This window comes from Physcomitrium patens, chromosome 21, assembly GCF_059467195.1.
Source record: "Physcomitrium patens ecotype Gransden chromosome 21, ASM5946719v1, whole genome shotgun sequence".
NCBI classification, from domain to species: Eukaryota; Viridiplantae; Streptophyta; class Bryopsida; order Funariales; family Funariaceae; genus Physcomitrium; species Physcomitrium patens.
Genome location: NC_143430.1, coordinates 13288939 through 13306590, shown reverse-complemented (window position 1 = coordinate 13306590; position 17652 = coordinate 13288939). Strand labels below are relative to the sequence as shown.

General features: G+C 34.3%; 1 protein-coding gene and 2 long non-coding RNA genes across 3 annotated transcripts; 1 reads left to right on the top strand and 2 right to left on the bottom strand.

Annotated features, from left to right (window-relative positions):
• Positions 1-7356: 7356 nt before the first annotated feature.
• On the bottom strand, positions 7357-11340 carry LOC149986771 (uncharacterized). The gene is made up of 4 exons (XR_016499706.1): positions 11236-11340; positions 10969-11042; positions 10105-10833; positions 7357-9983 (listed from the first exon to the last, which is right to left on the bottom strand). It is a non-coding gene; the product is annotated as an uncharacterized LOC149986771 (long non-coding RNA).
• LOC141044685 (uncharacterized) lies at positions 11182-11659 on the top strand. The gene is made up of 2 exons (XR_012216336.2): positions 11182-11322; positions 11559-11659. It is a non-coding gene; the product is annotated as an uncharacterized LOC141044685 (long non-coding RNA).
• Positions 11638-14158, bottom strand: LOC112274210 (uncharacterized). The gene is made up of 4 exons (XM_024503478.3): positions 13791-14158; positions 13030-13418; positions 12747-12876; positions 11638-12554 (listed from the first exon to the last, which is right to left on the bottom strand). The coding sequence occupies exons 1-4, from the start codon at positions 13942-13944 to the stop codon at positions 11941-11943; spliced, it is 1287 nt and encodes a 428-aa protein (XP_024359246.1). The 5' UTR covers positions 13945-14158; the 3' UTR covers positions 11638-11940.
• Positions 14159-17652: the final 3494 nt, after the last annotated feature.

The window sequence follows — 17652 nt, the reverse complement described above, 5'->3', positions numbered from 1 at the left end:
AGATTCAAGTGAAGGTTTAAATGAAAAAAAAAACAAAAAAAATAAATAAATAAACAAAAAAAACAAAACAAAACAAAAAACAAAACAAAAAATAAAACAAAACAAAACAAAACAAAAGTAGAAGAAAGAAAAAAAAACTACTAAAAAAATATAAGGAAATTAAAAAAAAAAAAATGGCTCAATTAAGCATTAGATCAAAGCAATTTTGAATAGATATTGTTTGTAGAAAGTACAATAATGAAGGATATTTTCTTATGAGTGTCATATGAAATTTTATATAAATTACAATACACACACACTAATGATTGTACTTATAATCAATATTATAAAGATAGAAGTTTAGCAATTCATCAAGTATAATTACAATTAAATAATATAAAAAGAAAAAAATCTACGAAAAGAAATTTATCCATAAACCAAGATAGAAGTCAGGGACCTTCAAATCAACAATATTATAAGAGAGAAGATACTATGAGAAATAACACTTATAGAGTGGAAGAAAGATATCTTTATAAAGAAGAATATAGATCCCACTATTATGAAGATAGATTACAACCAAGATATGAAGAAAGATATGAATGAAAAAAGAATGCAAATTCACTAAGAAAAGATTATGTAAATCAAGCATAAGAGAATAATCTTGAGTACTATTGTTCCCATCAAAATGGATATATAAAAGTGGATTATATACTATGGCTGAAATACCAAATAGAAATTAGAGAGGCATAAATACATGGACAACCTGTTATAGCTACAAATGTAATAATTCCAAAAGTTTGAGTAATGACTTGAGCTCAAAAAAAAAAAAAACAAAAAAACAAAAAAAACTAAGAATGAAACAACAAGTAATATTTGTAGTAACAAAGATGAAGAAGATGAAAGTAGGAACCAACTTGTGTTTATAAACTTAGATAAATTATAAGAAAAAGCATCTCAAGAATGGGCTAGTGAAAGAAGAATACAAAAAAATGAAACTAAAGAAGTATAATAATTATAAAAGGATTTTAGAGAAATTCCAATTTTAAAAGGAGATTTACCTAAAAATATTGAAGAAAGATTTGCAAGTAAGAATATTAAAAGAAGAGGGGAAACAAAAAAAATCAAAATCAAAATCAAAAAATTAAAAAATCAAAAAAATAATTAAAAATATATTTCAATAGACAATAGAAAATATATCAATAAGATAATTATTGGAATTAATTCCATATTGCAAGAAGTAGATTATAGAAGCATTTCTTTTTAAGAGTAATTTTAAATCAAATGTATCAGAAGATTATGTTGTAAGTCAAAATTATGATACAAAAATGCCTATAATAATTATTAAAATTAAACATCAAATTATATAAGATGTATTATTAGATAGAGGTTTGAAATTAAATATTATCACAAGTGAATTATACAAAAATCTGGATTATAATAGGCTTGAACTAGCAACTTTTATAATAAAAATGTTTAATGGACAAAAAATGAATCCAATAGGAATTATCAAAGATTTATAAATATAAGTAGGATAATTTATTTGTAATATTACAATAATAGTTTTAGAAATTAAAAATAAATTAATTAAATAAATAAAATAAACTATTCTATGTTATTTGGTTGACCATGACTTAAACAAGCAAAAACTAAACAAGATTGAGCTAGGAATATTCTAACCATTTTTTGTAAAAACAAAGAAAAGAAAATAAGTACCTTAAATTTTTTAGGACTTTCACCATCAAAAATGCCTTACACACTTAGAATATTATGATTGAAAGAGGTTTAATTGATAAAGAAGAACAAATTATTTATTAAGCTATACCTTCATTACATCCTATAGCTAACATTGAATTATTGAGGTTAAAAAAAAGGTTTAGTTATGATTGTAATATAATAGAAATAATATCAAAAAATGATACAAAATCTTAAAAAAAAAAAAAAAAAAAAAAAAACCTTATATTTCAATTGAATCAGTCGCAAAATTAATAAAATAACTTGATCATTTCTATAAATCAAGGATGGAAGCCAAAGAATTTGATACAACTCTAGCTACATTAGGAATTAATGAGAAATCTATCACAAGTTGGACAATCAATGAAAAAGACCAAATATATGAAGAGAATTTAGAGACTGAAGCTCAACCAAAAACAATGAAAATAGGAAAACAAAATGATGAGGGTTGTAAGGAAGAATTGATAAGATTATAAAAAATATACAGATATAGTTTTATATGGAATTATGAAGATTTAAAAGGAATTCTTGCTCATATTTGTGAACATATAATTGAATTTGACTAAAATGCTCAATCAATTAAATGATAAAGATATCAAATGAATCTAATATATGGTGCTAAAGTTTTTTTTTAAAATGATAAATTATTCAAGACAGGATTTATTTATCCTGTAGATCAAAAAAAATGGTTATCTTTTATATTTATTATTCCTAAAAATAATAGCAAACTTTGAATTTGTATTAATTATAAAAAACTTAATGGAGTCACAAAAACAAAGCTTTTTCTATTATTTTTTACTGATGCAATACTTAAAATAGTGGCCAGTCATGAATTATATTCTATGTTAGATGGATTCAATGGTTATAATTAATTATCAATGGCTCTAAAAGATCAGCTTAAAACTTGTTTAATTATAGAGTGGAGACCATTTACTTATTGAGTAATGCCTTTTGGTTTGAAAAATATACCCGCTACATTTCAAAGAACAGTTATGCATACCTTTGTATGGTATTTGAACGATTTCAAGTAAGTTTTATTTGGTGATTTTAGCTTGTGTGGAACTCAAGTCAAACATTTGGTACATTTACAAAAGTGCCTTTGAAGGTGTTGAGAATATGGAATTAGCCTTAACTCAAAAAAATGTACCTTTACAATTACTTCAGGTACATTATTGGATCATATTATTTGTAAAGAAGGACTATTAATGGATCCAGCCAAGATGCAAGCTATCATTGCTTTACAACCACTAAAGAATCTTAAAAAAATGTGAGAATTTATAGATTCTACTATTTATCACCAAAGATTTGTAAATAATTTTGCCAATACATCACAACTATTGACAAACTTAACAAAATCCAATATAAAGTATATATTGACCATAGAATGTCAACAAGCTTTTGAAGTTTTAAAAAGAAAATTAATAATTTCTCTAATTTTAATCATGTAGATAACATTGACAACATTAAGATAAAAAAAAATCATGTACATTGTGATGCTTCAAATGAAGCAACTGGTTGTATTTTGGTTCAAAATAATACAAGATAGTTAGACTAACCAATTTATTATGCAAGTCTATTACTAAATCAAGTTAAAAGAAATTATAGTACCATAGGAAGAAGAAAAAAAAAATAAAAAATAAAAAATGTCAATGGTTTATTTAATTTAAATTTCTTTCATTATTTTCTGGAAAATCATTTTATATTTTATGTTGATTATAAAGTATTATTTTATTCAATTAATAGACCAATAGTTTCAGGATGAGTAGTAAGATGGATGTTATTGTTATAAGAATATGATTTCGAAATTGTTTACAAGCCAAGACATCAACATGTCATGGCAAATCACTTATCCAAAATAACTATCAGAGAAGCATCCACAGATGTAGTAGATACTTTTTTAGACACAAATATATTTATGGTTTAAATTAATCTGGAAAAAGACCACCATCTATTATGTTTTATGGATAGAAGAATACCTAATATTGACTTATTGAAGAATTGATGACTTATAACAACTGCTTCAATTAATATTAGACAACAAGTTGTCATATGAAGTCAATACTTTTATCTCGACAAAATAAATTAATTAATAAAAACTTTTTCAGATAGAATAGAAAAAAAAATTTAGCAAAGCCTATCACAAAATCTATTATTATTAAAGCACATGAAGGACTTACTGGAGATTGTTTTTTGACAACAATTATTTTACACAAAATTCTTAATGCTTTATTTTAATAGCCAATGTTGAGATGATATATATATGTATATATATATATATATATATATATGATTATTGCAAAAAATGTAATATTTTCCAATGAATAATGACTAAGCCAAATAAACACAAAAATCCTTTACATCCTATATTACCACTAGAAGTGTTTCAAAGGTGGAAAATTGATTTTATAGGACCAATAGATCCACCAACTAGTTTTATAAGGAATCAATATATTATAATTATAATTGATTATACAACTAAGTAGATGGAAGCAAGATCATATAAGGATAATATTACTAAATTAATAGAAAAAAACATATATGAAGAAATTATTACTTATTATGGTTGTTCCATTGATATGTGATCAAGGAGTATATTTTACTAATGAAACAATTCAATTATTAACAATATATATATATATATAAAATAAACATTGGATGTCCACCATTTATTATCTTCAAGAAAATAGATAAGGTGAAACAACTAATATAATCCTTAAAGCTATGTTAACTAAAATAATTAATACAAATCAAAGAAATTGAGATACTAAATGTTTTTTGACACTTTGGGTATATCATATTGCATACAAAGTCTCAAAAAAACATATACCTTTTTCTTTAGTTTATAGAACTGAAGTGCTTTTACTTATTTAATATATAAATGGAATTAAAAATGAGACTTGAGTTTTTAATATGCAAACTATAATAACAAATAGAATTCATTGAGTTTGTAAAATGGATTTACAAAGAGCAAAAGCTGAAGAAAATATAATAAAAGCAAAAGAATATAAAATTTTTATTACCTCAATACAAATATAAGACAACTCAAATATATTTGTCCATCAAAAAAATTAATCAAAAGATTGAAGGTAGCAAGTATTAAGTTATTTCATCATGATTTTGTAAAATTACCAAAAATAGTAACAAGAGAGTTTACTAAAGTAGATAGAAAGATAATGGTTGTAACTAAAACAATTACAACCATAATGATTATAATGGTTATAACCAAATCAGTTACAATTAAATATATAATCTTTTGATTTTTTTTCTTTTTTAAGACAATGCCTAAATGTAGAAATAAATAGATTGTAAAAAAGGAAAGAGCTATGGAATTTCAATTTGGTATTATCAAACAATACCAATGGAGTGATGAGGAAGAAGTATTGTTGGATAGAATGGGATTGAAGAGTTTTGTACAAGAAGTTAATTAGAGCAAGAAGGCATAAACAAATATTATAAGATATGTTTTATTGAATATAAGAAAAGATCATTGTAATAGTAATATTTAATGAAAGAATTTTGGTTTTGTTCCTACTCACCATAGTACTTTGGACAAAATTATATTTCGTTTTTGGAGATTATACAATAGTTTAATATCCATTAAATATAAAATTATACTCTATTCTTTTGTTGAAATATAAAATATGTATATTCTATAAAATAGAAGTTTAAAATAATAATCAATTCTTAGATTCAAGATTATAAATTTAATTTCATATATTTAAAATAATTATGCTTTGTTGCCTTATAAACTTGTTGTAATACATTATTTATACTATATCTAAGTTGCATTTGTTACATGCATTAGTAATGACATTATTTTTATCATTCTATGATTTATTATCACAATCACGTAGTAGTATTTTGTGCAAAATATAAATTATTTTCTTTTCATATCTAACATACATATTATCTTTTACATATTTTGATTGAACCTTCAAACTTTAAAAAAAAAAAAAAAAAAAAAAAAAAAATGTTAATTACATTAATATTTTTAAAATATCAATTCTAATATATTCAATAGATGTATACCAAAAATAATATTATCTATACCTAAAGGTTTTGAATGCATGTATAGTTTAACAGTAATTTAAGACTATATAAACTACTAATTTTTAGTAAAACTATAATACTAATAAAGTATTTTGAATAATTAAATAAAAGTTTAGAGTTCAAAAATACTTTAATATTATGTATTGAAGCTAAAAAACCTACATGCATAAATAAAATCTATTCAATGTAATTGTAGACAATAATGGTAATTGTAGTATAAAATTATTTGTTGCAATGATAACACTTAGGAATTTTTATAAGTCTCTATATCAACATAATGTATATAATATTAATAATAGAAAAAATATAAAATTAATTACTGCTATTTTTATATTATTTATAATTTAGCATCAAATTATTACAAATGGCTAACTTATTGATTAATTCTCTATTAAAATAAATTAATTATAATCTAACTTTTAAACAATGCAACAATTCTTGCTCCAAAATCAAATATTTTTATAAGTGCTTCATGAATAGTAATATTCTTATAATACTATATAGCATTATAAATAATTAGTTTTTTATTGAAGTTTGTCTTCTTTTTTTTATAATAATAATAATATCACTACAATCTAACATCAACCAAATACCACCACAAAATATTTTTATTATATATTTAATTATTTTTTTATTAAAACTAAACTTTCATTTTATATAATTTTAATATATATATTCAAAACTAAAAGTTTTAAAATTTTCTTATATTTAAAATTTAGATTCTATTAACTAACTTGTCATAATTTGATACTTAGTAATGTCTAATGCAATTTTGACATGGTTATTTTATATTAAAAAATTATATATTTCTATGGTTTCTATTTATTATAACGACACTTCTACAACCTTATAATTTGATAAATATCTGATTTTTTTTATGCATTTCTAATCAATTAGAGGTAATCATATTGGCATTTAAAGATAATATAGCATACTACATAAAAAATAGTACAAGAATTGATGTAAAAATATAGACCAATTTCTTTGCAAGTACTAATATTCAAAGTTACAATCTTTCATTGTAAGTTATAATATTGAATGATGATAGTATTCATGTAGATATATTTAGCTATGTATAAACCTTATAGAATTATATCAGTTGTATATAAGCTTTATTAAAAAGACTTCTTAATTTTTACCAATCAAAACATTAAAAAGTTAAGGCCTCTCACCTAATTCCGTCAACATTAATAATCCTTTAAATTATCAATCTATATTGCAAAAATGTCCCACTTAACTCAAGGAAGAAATTAAATTGTTATGATTTCTTGCCTTTAAATGAATTTTCTTTGGTTTAGTCTCAATATATCAATAACTGCTTACAATATAATGTTTTGAATCAATTTTATGTTTTAATGGCAATGCAGAGCAATACAAAATGGATGCAGCAACAACTGTGTTTTTTTTTCATTCCATATTTATTATAATTACATGTTTAAAATTGTGTAAGAAAACAAACAGCTGACAATAAAATCTCCATCATTTAGATGTTAATTATCAATCTAAATAGCTTACCAAAAGTATGCATTCTGTGATGTAAATTGAACACTTTTAAAGTTTTCATTACTTATATATCCATTACAATGTCTTACTGTATTATAACATAAATAATCTTCATTTTTATTTTTATTTTATTTTTTGGCACAAATCGAACTTTGTTCAATTGCATTAAAGAGTAAAATACAGGCGGCTCATATCCTTAACGACAAAGTGGAAGGAAACTAAGAACCTATCATAGTGCTTTAGAGTTGCCACTACCTGGCCGGGCTAACTTGTACCCAGTCTACTCGGAATCCTTTTCTAGTACATAAGATTTTGTAATTATCCTACATATTGTCAAAGTCGACCAGTGGATGCGTGGATCATCCAAGTACTTGCTGCTCATTTTGTAGCGGCTTCCTGTCTCGCGGTCCACTGGAAGTTCAATGGTGAATTTCACGGGCAGGTGGTCCGAGAGGTTGGAGTCGCTAGTATCTTGTACTTAGACACCATATGGCCTGGGGTCCCTTATGTGTTCATGAATAAATACACACTATCTAGACGGGCAATGATCTTCAAACCGTCGCTGCGCCGGTTGTCCCAGGTGAAAAAAGGAGGCCGGTGTAGTCAAAAGAGTCTGAAATCTATAGATGTGACTTAAGCAGATGAAATTCTTCTTTTTCTCTGCCGGATAACAATTTATCACATGTGGAAGACTTGATTCTAGCAGCCTCCACCATGATCCTATCACTGCATACCACCCAGTAGCACCCTTGAAGTCGGAGCAATTCCTGCCATGGGAGGATTTGCTCTTGCGATGTATGGGGTGTGTACACGTTGAGGACCGCCACATCCCCACCTTGATAGCCGCGAAAGATCACCCACTGGGCCATGTTGGCACCCACTATCCGATGGCTAACAATCAGGTGGTGAATTCGGGGGGAGATGAACATACAGATCCTCCCTCCACCCGTGCCATCCTGTCCGTCTACTTGGTTGTAGCCGGGGGACGCTTCACAGCTGAAGAATGTGGTGTGTCTCCAGATTTTGGGGCCGAGTTCAGATAACTTGCGCCCACGAAGTTTGTGTTCTTGTAGGCATAGGACCTCCATATGTCGAAAGTGATTCTAGAAGGAGTTGCAAACTTTCTGCGTAGCGACCGCGTTGTTAAACCCTTGGGCGTTATGTGAAATGAGGCATAATTTCATGACCAAGGAAGGAATTGGGTGAGGGCTAGTGCGGGCTGGGGCGAGATGCAGATCTGGATGACGGGCCTCGACCCATCCCTGTTGCACGGTCGTCTAAAGTCTATCTCCCTTCTGGAGCAAAAGACTCCATTCGCATAAGGTGCAGCGTTGGCGCAGTGTTCTTGTAGTCGACGCCTTCCTCCGCTGTCCGCTAGTTGGGGGGCAGATTAGGGTCACCAGCACCCTTCTGGGTCGCGTTCCACCAAGGTCCTGAGGGGTGAGTCATGTTCTAGGGCTGTGACAAGGACTTGTTTGTCGCTTGATAAGCAGGACGTATCGCCTTGTTGTGGGACCGCCCAGTTGCTCGGTTACGATCGAGGGGTGGTTGAAAGCGCTGGTTGGAGAGCCTAGTGAACCTGAATAGGGTCCCAGGTCAGTCGTCCGGGAGGATTGACCGCAGCAGACTGACCGCGGTGTAGGTGCCTTTCCTTTTGATGGAGCTCATGAGTGCAAGCTATGGAGCATGACTCGCCGGAAGCCTGTTCGCTTTGGTTATCGATTTTTGGAGGTAGTGTGTTCAGATCCTGACGCTCCGGTCCTGGGCGTGGATCAATGAGTTCAGTAGAGGCTGCTGATTTGTGCGAGGCTGAGGAGGAGTCTAGGCATATGGGCTCGGAAGTACGTTTCCGACCCGACATCTAGTACGGGGACCACTGCATATTTTCCATGAGGCCGGGGGTGGTCTCCACAGGTACTCGAGGGGTGGTGGCTTTATTAGGCTGAAAGCGTTGATCTATGGTTTTCGGAGTTGAACATTCTGGTTCGTTGGGGACTGCTGAGTTGAAGGGCTGCGAAACTGCGTTGGCGAGTCTAGCTGGGGGTGACATATGTTCCCTATGGATCCTATGTCCCAATTCGACTTCTGGGTAGGGCGTGCGCACCCTTTGCGTCCATATTTTGGAACGTAAACTTGAAACCCATCATCATCTGGTAGGCTTGGGGTGGCCGGCTGGAGTTCACGCACATTATGCGAGGCTGGTGCTGATGAGGGTTTTACACTCCCTCGGGCTGGTTTCCTTCCGCTTGTGTGTTGAAGCTGTGAGCACGTGGTGGTCCAACGTAGTTTTCTGGACACCAAACGGGCGGGACAGGCGCGGACTCGATGCTGGGTGTTGAGGCAGTAACGGCATCGGATGGGCAGATAGTTGTAATCTATTAGAATTGTCACATTAGTTTCAGTTTTTCTTTTTGTACAGTGTGACTGAGGGCTCCCACCCCAGTCTAGAATTCAGTGCTAAACAGAACCTGGGGTCGTCGATATCCTTCGTCGTTATATCCACCGGCAGCAGCTCTCCTATCCCTTCCGCGATTTGCTGGGAAATTCCTCGAAATTCATCTGCGACTTGTCTCAATGTAACCCACGTGGGAATTTTCATACCGGAAGCCTGCCCCATAGCAGAGCAACCATGCTCCGAGAAGGGGTCGAAGCCTGAGGCTCATTTCTGGAAAATACAAAGCCCTTGTGTCGACACGCCAATAAGAGATTCCTCTAGGTTTCTGTATTGTTTGTTTTAACTCAGAAAAAGTCTTTGCCCAAGTTGCGGCCAAAAGTCAAAGAGCCCTGAACTTGTACTTGCAACAGTGAACCATTATCGAAGTTGGAAGTCGGGGGACTTACCTCCCACAAAATACGCAATGGCAACAAAATTCGAGAGGAAATCTATTTCCTGTTTAACCACGGCTTGATCCACTTGCACGACGCGGTTGGTCTCCCGCAGCAGGAACCCTGCGTAGCTGCGGAAGTACCCCTCATGTAGATCCTCACCAGGTTGCGCCTTGATTGAGTGGAGCGACCCATTAGAGCTTGGATGATGTGTGAGGACGCTTGATAATGCCTCCTCTGTGCCTACGGATCCGTCGCTTGGGTCCAGCTGTCGCACCCGTCTAGACTCCGTCCGTCACTCCCCTCTTACGAGATCCGCATAGGTCTTCATTATACCCGTACGAACACACACCGCGTAAGTCAGAATAAAATAAACAAAAACATCATCTGCACGGCCACAGGCTCACAGCCCTAACCCCACCACCCTTTGGTTCCTCCTTGATTTCAAAAGATGCGTATCTTTGGAGGTACTTTGCAATAGAATTATTGCACTGCAACGAACGATTGAATCATGTGAACTCTTTGCTCAGCAGATTGGGCAGCAAGTGCTCCCTTCACAGTGTGTGCAAAGCGGCTCGTGAGTGCGGCGGACTGTTCCGCTAGGTCTCCCTAATTGGATTTTGCGGACTCCATCCTCACTCGCCAGTCGAGGCCCACACCGTCTCACTCAACAATCACCCTTCATTTTTAGTTTTCAAATTTCTTTGCAATCAACGACTGAGTTCCATGATCCAGCATAATGTTCTGCACCAAGCAATGTACAAACGACTGCAACAAAACAAAATATTGTAGTGCACGTATCATATTATGATCATCTGGTTGAACAAAAAATGTCCAACAATTTAGGGCGATAACTGAAACACGACAAAATTCACTCACGAGCACTTTTTTATAGGATTTCATCTTCCGAAGACAATGGGGAACGTTGATCCACTTCCAAATGCCAAAGTCAACTGTAAAATTTTCAATCGGACAAGCTAAGAGTGATTCGTACGAAGTTTTTTTAAAAATTAAAACCAGTGCAAGTTTGTAAACATTCTAAACTATTTAAGAGTTGATTATTCTCCTTGGAAATCATGTACCATAAATGCTCAACCTAAGCTGAAAAGTGTCAGACCAGACAAGAGTTGAGTTAATGCTACCAACAATGTAAGGTCGCTTTAAGTAGCAGGGGATAAGCTTGGAATCCCTTTGAGACCGACATGCCCGGATGAGGACAGTGTTGAGATCCTGGTAAGATCCCACTCACGTCGCATCCTATCGTTAACAGAAAGTCAGAATTGATTGTAAAGTTAGACAAACTCGGAATGCAAGATAACAATGGTAGGAACAGATGAGACTTCGTTGAAACTTAGTTATCTTGCATTGCACCCACAAGTCCAATTGAACTTACCCGTAAGCATGATAGAAGTAGCTAATAGACTACATCAATCTGTCATGTGCATTAAATGTTTAGATGCTCATTCCAGATGTTGGGAAATGTTCAAGTGTATACAAGCAAAATGTAGACGTCTCACGATGATTCCTCAAGGCAAGACCTCATGAAGCTGAGGAAAATGACAAGTAAGCTTTATATACAACGTTGTCTGTCCCACATACAAGAACATCACCTTGTTCTGATGACAAAACACCCAGGCACCTGCCATGGAAATGCCACTCTCAAGTCATTTACTCAAGTGGGCTCCAGACTTAAAAACTGGGCGCAAAAATATGTATATCGGTTCATAGTTTCAGACGACGGTAAATGAATCCATCTAATTCCTTCCAGATCACTCAGGGAGGTGCATCTGGGAAAAACGCTTCGACTTTCTCGTATCTAGCAGGCAGGGAGGCAGGCAGGCAGGCAGTGTGTCATTGGTAGACAGGGAAGAATCGCTGAACAAATGAGCCTCGGCCGTATCTGCCGGTGTTATGCTTCAGGAGCCCCACTCCGATCAGCACAACAATGTACAATACAATGAATGTCCTGCACCAGTCGACTTTCTTCAACATATCCACAAATCCTAGCTTGGACACATACCTTTCCGATGCAACACCGTGTGTTCCTAACACCTCTGGCAAGATGCCTAATGGGCCAAACGAAGACGATCGCAAGGTAATTTGCACTCTTGAAGGTTCAGTGTAAACAAAAATATAACGAATTTTCACGAGGTCGCTGTTCTTTACGACGACATAAGTGTTTGGTACAGAGTTCGAAGTCGAGCTCTCCTCCCTACACGTAGAAGGATAATCTTGGACAGCAAAAGAGCCGGTCTTGAGCGCAGTTGAATCTGACCGAAATGTGTATTTCCCTGCAACTTCACAAACCAGTACATATCTGACTCTCGAACCACAAAAAGAGTGAGTCCAGCCTGTCCCTGCTTTGCAGAAGCTGTGGGCAACTCCAGGATCTGTAGAAAGGTAAACGCCCTCCCCGAATATACATCCATTTCGTTGAAGTTGCGAATTACTCATGTTCAATAGTCCTGTCAGGTCACAAACAGCAGAAAAAAGGCCGTAAGAACACAAAGCACGGAGATTATTCAAATACTAAGTGTACTGCAATAAGAACCACGATTAATGATGCCATAATTTTCGGGAAGAGGGGCATAAAGAAATAGTTATGTCACAACAACGTGTTGAGCCTACACTAATGCAGAAGGATGCGAGAGGCTTACCACACCGAAGTATACTGTGCAAATTTTCGGCAGAAGTCCCATGGAAAGCATGAAAGCTGCCGAACTCCGCTTTGACAGATTCAAAGGTTGACGCTCGTGTCCTCCACGAATCCTCATTACTCTCCTGAATCTGCGACATGGCAGCGACATCAATACATGGGACACACATCTCAAAACCCCAGCAGAAACCACCTTCGACATTGCACTTAACGAAGCCATTACGAAACATCTAGAAAATCTTGAGCGAAGTAGTGATGGGTGGAAAGAGACGAGATTAACTCACCTTCATAACATAATCTGGAACAGCACATGCTTCGGAAGCCACCCCCCGTCTGTAACGGGCCCAAGGAGACGATGCTGGCGGGAAGAGGCTTGAAAGGTCGTTCTCTGGGTCTTGCACCACTGCAATGCCATGTCGATATCGCAAAATCCAATCGAGCAATTTTAGAGCACTGAGGGACATCTTGCCGACACTGTACAGGCATTGCACTGAGCCGGCCGCATCATCCTTCGCTGATTGACCGCAAGAAAGGCCGTTTACATGACAAGTCCAACAAGAAAGAATATCTTGCAGTGGCGGAAAAGACTGCACAGCAGCAGCAGCTGCGGCGAAGTCTTTATCCTTGAAGTCATCTTCGGTCGTAAAAAGTGCCGAAGGAAAAGGAGTCAAGACTGTTGGACAAGCATCAAAACAAAGGTGCATGTTCAGAGACCGAAAACAAGAGCATCCAACACCAATCACGAACCAAAGCAGCAAGCAAGTAGGGGTGAAACTTATGATAAAATAGAATCTGCCAAAACTATAAGACGTGCACATTCACGTCCACTGTGCCCACCCATTGCACGACGTTCAGATATTCTACACTCTCTGTAACTCCTGGCACAGACGTCCACAAATGTTGTAAAATAAATACAAAACGCAAATTAGCCCACTGCTAAGACATGCAAGCCTACTCGAAAAAGCCAAGCAACGAGACAGCTCTCAAGAGGTCGCAACCGATCCATGTTACCAACCCACTCTCTACCAAAGAGCACAGGGCGTACCAGAAGAGCGGCGGTAGCTGTGCAACGCTTGAACGAAGGCTGACACGAGGAAGTCGGAACCTTCGGGAGATCGCTTGCACACCTCGTATATCGACCGTTCCAGCCCCAAACGTACTTCCTTCTCCTCGTCTCCTCCTAACGCAAGACTCGCCATACCTGCTACCCTCCTTCTTCACCAACACGCGCGTCCTTCCAAGCCGAAACCCTTTCGCGTAATCCTTCTACAAACCGATCCTACCCATGTATACAAAACGCACCACGAAACCCCCCTCCCCAGAAAAACTTGATTTTCAACCAATCACCCACTTCACCATCCACCGTGACCCAAAGTCGCCACAACAACCCCCGCTCCAAGGTTGGCTTCCAACGCCAGGTCCTAACACCCACAATGGCGAGAAGCATCCATAACATGGACCGATACGAACAGTGAAAAGAGGGTTTCACCACCGCCACGTTTTCGAAATCAGATAGGATCAAAGAAAATCCCCTGGAAAATCCTCACCAAATCCTGGCATACAAGACAGCCTTCGAGGCGCGGCGGGAGCTCTTGGATCCAAGCCGGGGGGGGGGGGGGGTGGTGGGGGGGTTGCGTGGCCGCACCATCGCCGTCCCCTGCAGACGCCGCACGCTAAACTGGGAATTCCCGCACCCGAAACCGCCCGCCCGATTTCCGTCGCCACCACCCATCATCACCCGTTTCCACCCGTGTTATTTTCCCAAATCACGGCGTGATTTTGTTGTGGGTGGCTTCGGTTTTCGTGAGTTCCAATCCCGTGCCCGCCTCACACCACGACTCTCGCGCTGCCCCCACCCTCGGTTGTTGCGAGCGACGCTGACCTCCTCCTCCTCATCGTCACACCACTGCCTTCTGGAAGCTTCTGGATGAAAGTATCACCTCATCCGCTTCAAGATGAAAAGGCTTGTGCTTCTGGATGAACAGTATGTGCGTCCGCTTGGATGTTTGACTTTAAAGTTCTAATTTGGGTGGTTGGGGGGGGGGTGACGCGCAATAGTAACAAATAATAATGTGGCTCTATCTGCGCGTTGAAAAAGTGAGAGTTTTAGGGCGGACTTTCCGAGGTGGTACTGTAGGGCACCTACACACACTAGTATGCTTTATTTTTTCTAGAGTTTTAATTTAGTGTGAAAGAGATGGTTTTTTCCGCGTTGTTTGGGGGCGCCTTCTCGGTGATCCCCAGTCGAAGACTTCGTCACAAAACAACAAAACAAACTCACTTTTTTTTATTATTGTTATGATTGTTATTTTTTGAAATTCGTTTCCGAGAGGGTGAGACGTCCATGCTTTTCTAGTGCTCCCAAAGCGCATCATGCACAGAGCAGGAGTTGTGACTTTCATTTTTTTTTTATTCTTTTCTTTTTTCCATTTCTATTTTGAAGTTCCAGTGTTTGTGTGTATTGATGCATACAAAGGGAGCCAATTGCCTTTGCTCATTAAAGTTAGTTGGAGCTTGCATTATCAATATTTTTTACACCCTATAGGACAAGCAGAAGACCTTTTCATATGCAAAAGACTGCTTCTGTATGTGGACTAAGGGGCTAAAGGATTTCATTTTATAATGCTATTGAATGTGATCCTAAAGACCCATCTTATTATATTCGTACCTTCATTTCCTACTATTTTTCTAGCCATCTTTTTCCCATCTCATTTGTTGTCAAAATTGACACTAACGTTTGGTAATTTGTTTTCTTATTTTTGTGATTTACATAATGAAATTTGGTGTTCTTGTGCACATTAAAAAAAATTGTATATGTACATTGTTTCAAACTTTGTTGTCAAAAACATTTGCATTACATTATTTTTGATACATCACATGTGTAGGCTACATAGTAATGTCTAAATGAAATTGAAATTTTTGTACCTATGGGCTAATTGTAATGCAAAAATAGCTTGTTCTCTTGAGAATGCTTTCTAAGATTTCCAACTACAATGTCCTAAAAACAAGTTATGTTTCAGTAAAAGTGACTTTTCCCATCTTCTTCTCACTTTTTGGTATAACCAAAATTTGTGTATTACAATCCATATTTCTTATTAGGAACATAAATAGCATAAAGGAGGAAATCCTTTTATAAATTTGGTCTCTGTATATGTAAAATATGGCGCTATTTTGGTAAATCTTTCACATGAATATGGCCACCATGCTTAAGATTTGATCACTATATATTGCTCCTAAAGTCTTTACATAGAATCGTCTTTATCTTGCTTTGAGTTAAGCAATTATTTGGCACAATGATGCTTATGATTTGGCACAATGATTCTTTATTTATTTTTTTTATACTTATAAGAGTATTATTTATAAATTCCATAGTTGATTGGCACAATGATTCTTATGATTTTATACTTAATTTTTAAGATCACTTTCTTCATAGTTTTTATCATAAAACATTTAATTTCTGTTATATAAATATAAATCAAAGATGACATTTTTTACAAATAATTTTATTCATGAGTTGTATTAAGAAATTGGTTTTAAGTGATCTTCTTCAAAATACATTATACAGTACGTTTTTGAAAGAAAAGTTATAGGTATCACTATTATAATTATAAAAAAATTGCAAATAAAAATGAGAGTTTGAAGTAGAAACTGAATAAAGTTATTTAGTAGATAACTGCAAAGTTACTCATTATTTGGTAGATAAGCTTAATCTATGAATATTCTTTTCATTTTACATTTTATTTCAAACAATTATTTCTGATATTCTAATTTAAAATCTAAGTGTGGTTTGAATTAAGATTTGGATGAACTTTTTATCAAATATTAGACTTTTCATTTTTGTAGATAAAGTAGAGGCACATTGAAGATGGCAACAAATCATTTAGATAATTTATATGTTGTTTGGCTATCTACTACTTTAGTTTATAATAATTTGTATTATAAGATGGCCTCTACACTTTTGTTTTTGAAATATTTTCTGTATTTCTTTTATAACTGTGTGCCGCAATTTACAAGATGTCATTTTTTAGTAATTAGTAATTTGTGTGATTAGTTTTGTTTTGAAATTCACTACAACAAAGATACCAGTTACAGACTTACTTTTAAATTTAGTTTAACCTTCTACTTGTTGATAGTATTTTGAAATAGAACTGATACCAATGTACAAAATGTAAAATAATTGGATACAATCCAAATATACAATCTATGTTTATATTTTTTAAAAATATACTAGAGTAACACATACGAAAATAAATAAATCTTGATTTCTTATTCTCACAATTTTGTTATTGTGATGCATACGACAAAGTCCACCATTATAGTAAACTTGATGACAATTACTAAAATTGAGCATTCATCTTTATAAATTAAAAGAGCTGAAAACTTAGAGCTTATAAGTTATTGAAAAAAATTACCTCAGTTATATTAAAGAGGCAATTTATTAGAGCATCTTACATGATTTATGTCTGAATTGTAGAATCTTGATTGTAGGCATGTAATTTGAAACCAAACAAATATTTCTACAAAGCTGTATATTCAAAACTACCAATAAGTTTTAAAGATCTAGTATTGATTTATTCTTAAAATTAGAAATCAAAGAAACACCTCAATTTGATGTATTTGAATAATTTGGAGAATTAAAGTCCTGCAGGTACCAACAACAATCTTCTGGAGTAAAATAATTCATCATCTAATCTAAAAACATTATTTTTGTGATTTATAAATATATATATATATATATATATATATATATTTTATTTAATAACTTACATATAAATTTTTCTAGTTTTTTTAAATAAATAAATCATACTAATTTTGTATTCTATATTGAATAAATTGGTTGAAATAAAAACAACTTTTTACTGTTCCTATATTATATTTCTTTTCTTAGAAACCGACAATGATCTACA